At 48.6% G+C, this 6,022-nt stretch overlaps 1 protein-coding gene across 1 annotated transcript; it reads left to right on the top strand.

Moving 5' to 3' along the window:
* Window positions 1-1,912: 1,912 nt before the first annotated feature.
* Window positions 1,913-5,766, top strand: IMP3 (IMP U3 small nucleolar ribonucleoprotein 3). Its single transcript, XM_063147679.1, has 2 exons — window positions 1,913-1,997; window positions 4,452-5,766. Exon 2 carries the CDS (start codon window positions 4,461-4,463, stop codon window positions 5,022-5,024), a length of 564 nt encoding a protein of 187 aa, XP_063003749.1. The 5' UTR covers window positions 1,913-1,997; window positions 4,452-4,460; the 3' UTR covers window positions 5,025-5,766.
* Window positions 5,767-6,022: the final 256 nt, after the last annotated feature.

Raw genomic sequence — 6,022 nt, 5'->3', positions numbered from 1 at the left:
CCAAGACGGCAGAAGCCAGCCCTCCAGAGAATACCCACACAGCTGACTAAGGACTGAAGCAGTTTATTAAAACTCTAAAACTAATCACGTAAAGTTTCAGTCAAACATATAGCTTGGTTTGCCCATCAGGCCCCAACATTGCAGGCTGCTGGAAAGGGCCTGGAAATCTACTTGCTTATTCTGGCCTTCCTCCGATTACATGTGTGAGTTTTGTTGTTATTTTTTTAGACTTTTGAATAGGCAGCCTTGGATCTCTGTTTTTTTGCTTCTTTTAGATTTGGTTTCAACTGTTTTATTCTGGGCGGTATAAAAATGTAATAAATAAATAAATATTGTTCCCCCCTCCCCCCCCCCGCCCCATGTATATTTTAAATTTTGTAAGGCCGCCTTGAGGCCCAGCATTGGGCAAAAGGCGGGATACAAATATAATAATAATAATAATAATAATAATAATAATAATAATAATATTGTTAGCTACCAAATACCACGTGTCAGCTGGGCGTTATTTACCTGCCTCAGCTTCGGGTCAACACCAGTGGCTTGGAAGGCGGGAGGTTCCTGAGGAGAATTTCAAACTAGTTCCAAGCGAGAGACCCCCACCCTCACCCCCCCCCACACCCCCAGATTATACCCACAGTATATTTAGAGCACATCCTGCATAAAAACCGGTTTCCCTCATAGCCAGGGGGAGAGGTTTTATTTCACCCTCCTCCCTCAGGTTTTCAAGCGGTGGCGCTTGGCCCTGAGGGGGGTTTATGCGACGGGCCCTGAGGGACCCCCACGGCTATCTTCGTTCTCCACCCCACCCCCATTTTTATTTCTAATTATTAATAAATAAAATAAATTATTACTACTTTTTTTTTTTTAAGAAACAACCGAGAAAACGGAAGGCTACAAATCTGGACTGAAATATAAAAATATAGTTCAGAAGTCGCCATCCCCCCCCAACACACACATACTTTTATTTCGCCCCCTCCCGTCATACAGACTCACCTTCGGGGCGCACGCGCAGTGCTCCCCCCTCCGATGCCTTTGCTCGAATGCAAGCGCGGCCTCGAAACGCAGAGCAGCCGAACGGTCTCCCTCGAAGCTTCGGTTCAAATTTTAACCGCCGCCGCCGCTGATTGGCTGTGGGGAGAGGGGGAGGAACGGAGCGCCGCCCACCCTATTGGCGGCGTTGCTGTCCTCTCACGCCGGCCCACCAATCACCATCGGCGAAGGGGGCGGCTCCAGCCCGCTCTCGTTGGAAGAAGAGTTCGGCCACCCTATTGGCGGCGTTCTTGTCCTCTCAGCCGGCCCACCAATCACCATCGACGAAGGGGGCGGCTCCAACCCGCTCTCGTTGGAAGATGAGTTCGGCCTCTCGCTTGGAGCTAGTTTGAAGTTCTCCTCACCAACTTCCCGCCTTCCAAGCCAATGATTGGCCCGAAGCCACGAAATGCGGAATTTCCGGCTACACCCCCTTCTTCTCTCGTAGAGATAGAAAGAGTGTAGAGTAGCACATCTATTCCTCGAAGACGGGACTGCTGCAATGGGAGTTATTCCTTTCCCCTCTTCAAGCTGTAAGAAGCGTTCCATGGAGAATGAGCTACTAGTCGTGACGGGTGTTTGCCACTGCCAGGCTCCGAAGATGCATGCCTCAGAATAGCAGAGGGATGCAGCCTTCGTGTCCTATGGTGGGCTTCCCATAGGCGGTATTCTACTTGCCCACTGTGGGGACCAGGACGCTAGACAAAACAGGCCTTTGGTTTTCTCCATCAGGCCTCTTTTAGGTTTTTAAGTGAACCCGGAAGCTGAGCAGCATGTGCCCGTCTTGATTTATAAATCTATGTTCAGAAGGGACGGCGGGGGCGGAGCTTTTCCAATGCAGGGGGAAACCGGAAGGGGAAGTTGTCTGAGGCCTTCCCACGTGGGCGCTTGCGCGGCTCTTGTTAGAACGTTCGGTGGGAGTTTAGCCTTGCGGAGTTTGATTCGTTGGTTGCTGGACCAAGACACGGGTAGGTGGCTCTGCTTGGATCGCCATGGGGTGGGGTGGGGGCGCGGGGTCAGACCACTGCATGGTGTGGCTAAAGTGAGCTAGGGGACATTTTTCTCCCCTCTCCCATAATACTAGAGCCCAACGGGATCATGCCATGAAGCTGATGGGTCGGAGATTCAAGTCAGATAAAAGGAAGGACTTCTTCACACAGCGCAGAGTTAATCTATGGAACTCACTGCCACAAGACGTAGTGATGGCCGCCAATTTGGATGGCTTTAAAAGGGGGTTGGATAAATTCTCATAGGAGAGAAGGCTATCAATTTTGGTCGACAGCTAATTGGCCACTGTGGATTTGATGGACCCTTGGTGTGATCCAGCAGGCCTCCCCTTATGTAATATTGGCCTCTACCCCAAGACTAGGTTCTCCGCAGTGCTATTATTTTTAATTCTAATCTTAATTGAAAACTGTCTTCTGTTAGATCAGACTGTGACCCTGTTCAGACGACATGCTAAGCCACGGTGGTTAAGCTCATTCCCAACCATGGTGGCTACATAACCATGGTTTAAACATGTTCACTAACCATTTGCTGGAAAAGGGTTAGCAGCCTAACTATGGCTTAGTGTGTCGTCTGAACACACTAAGCCATAGTTCGGATGTTGGTATTATTTTGGCAAAAAAGAGCTTTTCCCAACGCCTACTACCTAATTCTTCTAAATAGAGAAGTTGGGGATTTTCAGCCTGTGACTTTCTGCATGCTGGACATATGATCTACCAATTAACTGTGTTTCTTCTAAAGTTCCAACTTTATTTATTTATTTATATTTATTTATTACATTTATATACCGCCCCATGTCTGGGCGGTTTACAAAAGTTAAAAACAGTAAACGTTAAAAATATACAAAATTTAAAACCATCAAAAACATAAAAACAACAGTATCCATTTAAAAACAACAGTTCTGGGGTCTGTTAAAAAAAACTAACTTAGCGTTGTTAAATGCCTGCGAGAAGAGAAAAGTCTTGACCTGGCGCCGAAAAGATAACAACGTTGGCGCCAGACGAGCCTCAACGGGGAGATCATTCCACAGTCGGGGGGGCCACCACCGAAAAGGCCCTCTCCCTTGTTGCCATCCTCTGAGCATCCCTCAGAGTAGGACTTTAGATGTTGAGTGCAGTGTACGGGTAGGTTCATGTCGGGAGAGGCGTTCCGTCAGGTATTGCGGTCCCAAGCCATGTAGGGCTTTATAGGTTAAAACCAGCACCTTAAATTGGGCTTGGAAACGTATAGGCAGCCAATGCAACTTAGCTGGAACATTTAAAAATACAGGAAACCAAGTTACTCACTGTCAGACTTCTGATATATCTAGTCCAGTACTGTCATCAGCAACTCCCATCATTCCCAGCTAACCTGGCATGCTCTCAAGTAAAGATCTTTCCTATATCTGCTACCACAACCTCCTAACTGGAGATGCCAGGGGCTGAACCTGGGATGTCTTGCATTAAATACCTGGTCTCTTCCACCGAGCTAAGGCACTTCCCCATAAACTACCTTGAGTGCATTGACACTAAGTGCTCTATGCCTTTCCCTTTCTCTGCTGTGTCTGTTACATTCCAAGCCTGTAGGCAGGGCCTGTCTCTGTCTTGTAACGTCTGTATAGCACTCTGATAATTTTAGAAATGTTTATTGCTGTTAACTTTCTATACCAGTGGTTCCCAAAGTGGGCGGTACTGCCCCCTTGGGGGCGGTGGGATTGCATAGGGGGACGCTAAGAGGCAAAGGGGCAGCAGGGGGACGCTAAGAGGCAAAGGGGCAGCAGGGGGACGCTAAGAGGCAAAGGGGCAGCAGGGGGACGCTAAGAGGCAAAGGGGCAGCAGGGGGACGCTAAGAGGCAAAGGGGCAGCAGGGAGACGCTAAGAGGCAAAGGGGCAGCAGGGGGACGCTAAGAGGCAAAGGGGCAGCAGGGGGACGCTAAGAGGCAAAGGGGCAGCAGGGGGACGCTAAGAGGCAAAGGGGCAGCAGGGGGACGCTCGAGGTTTTCTTTTCCGAGAAGCGCCTCTCCAGAAGGTCTTAAAACCCAGGAACATTTTTATGGGAGAAGGTAGTTTTGTCCCAAGCCATATAGGGGAAGAATCCACACATGTATTAATACTGCTTAAGAAGTGTCCTTTTAATGGTGAATTGAAATGTTTCAAAAGCACCAAAACGCTAATGAAGAGACATACCCTGCTTGGTGTGCTCCGCCACGCCGGCTGCAAAACAGGGGCGTTCGCTCTCTTTTCTCTCCCTCCCTCGGCAAGCCTATGGCAAGTGCTTCCCATTTAAAGGGGCTGCATGCAGGGGGCACTGGGCATGAGTTTGTGGAACCAAGGGGGCGGTTACCTGAAAACGTTTGGGAACCACTGTTCTATACGTTTTATTAACATTATTATTAAGCGTGATAAGTAAGTTACTCTCGATGATTCATTTCCATCTAGGAAGAGAAGATGGTGCGCAAGCTGAAGTTCCACGAGCAGAAGCTCCTCAAGAAGCTCGACCTGGTGAATTGGGAGGCTGCCACAGGGAACCTTGCTGAGCTGCGTGTGCTCCGTCGTTACCGCTTGCAGCGCAGGGAGGATTACACCCGCTACAACCAGCTGAGCCGGGCCGTTCGGGAGCTAGCTCGCCGGATCCGAGACTTGGGCGATGCGCCGGAATCAGCCGCTTTCCGGGCTCGGAGCACGGCTGCGCTCCTGGAGAAGCTTTACGCCATGGGGCTGGTGGCCTCCAAGAGCTCTCTGGAGCTGTGCGACCGTGTCTCGGCCTCCTCCTTCTGCCGCCGTCGTTTGCCTTGCCTGCTCCTGAAGCTCCGCATGGCCCAGAACATGAAATCTGCCGTCACCTTCGTGGAGCAGGGACATATTCGGGTCGGCCCTGAAGTTGTGACGGACCCGGCATTCTTAGTGACCCGGGCCATGGAGGACTTCATCACCTGGACGGACTCCTCTCGCATCCGCCAGCATGTGCTCAACTACAATCAGGAACGTGATGATTTTGACTTGGCTTGCTGAAAAGAGGCTTCCTTCCCTATCTGTGAAGCTGAATTCTCCCACTTTTGTATAAATCTGTGTCGTCTGCAGGAATATGCCTGAAATGCTTAGCCCAGGTCATCTCTGCTGGTCCCAGCATCTGCTCTGCTGGTGGGATATGTCCTGTTTCATTTGGATCATCTACCATTTTGAATGATAATAGCGCACGACTGTTTGGAGCAGTGATTCTACCTGCTTAGCTGTGCTGACTTCTTGCCCTTCCAAGACTGGATCGGACTTGGTAGGACCTAACTAATTTGTCGTAATCTGGTGCCTGTACTTCCCATTTAGATGCAGTGTGGTGGCACCTTCTCTCTATGTATTTGAGGGAAACGCGCAAAACTACAAACAGAGACTTTAAAATATCTGCTGCACACACTGCTGATATTCGTCACCATGTGTTCAGAGTATCCACCAGAGGGAGATGGTGGACCAAAGGTTGTCTGAGTGAGCTTGGGAAAGAAAATGTGTTGGCAAAATGTTGTATGGGGAAGTGTGTTTTTTTTATGAAACCTTCTATTATAGATCTCTTCCAGGACCACACTGCAGATTAGATCACTGGATTATATTTGACCTCTCCCCAGAAAACAACCTGAAATAATCTTGATCCATCTTGAATGCTTTAATATAAAGAACACCAAACAAACTTTATCACTCATTCCTGATCAAGGACTGGATGGCTGCCCACAACAAATCTGTGCAACTATTCTTTTAATAAATCTAATTTTTCTTCCCTGGTGTCTCAGCAAAATAATTAATTGTTTGTCTCTATGGTAACGTGTTCCCTGATAGGGTAGGAACAGTCACTTCACTGCTGAATTTGTTGGCTAGAACTTCAATTTCTGAATCGATGCTTTGAGTGTTTGTACATTTATTTCTCTTCTGTGGTCTCCATTGTGTGGAGGAAAGAAATGTTTGGTACTGTGTTTCTCAGTTTGGCAATAGCTTGGCCCAAAAAGTGGGTCCAAAGATTGCCTTTG

This window comes from Elgaria multicarinata, chromosome 2 (genome assembly GCF_023053635.1).
Source record: "Elgaria multicarinata webbii isolate HBS135686 ecotype San Diego chromosome 2, rElgMul1.1.pri, whole genome shotgun sequence".
NCBI lineage: Eukaryota > Metazoa > Chordata > Lepidosauria > Squamata > Anguidae > Elgaria > Elgaria multicarinata.
The sequence above is the reverse complement of the archived record's forward strand: the minus strand, read 5'-3'. Positions and strand labels throughout refer to the sequence as shown.

Excerpts from the sequence above, each read along its gene's own strand:
- IMP3 (XM_063147679.1), top strand. The coding sequence starts at position 4,461 with ATGGTGCGCAAGCTGAAGTTCCACGAGCAGAAGCTCCTCAAGAAGCTC.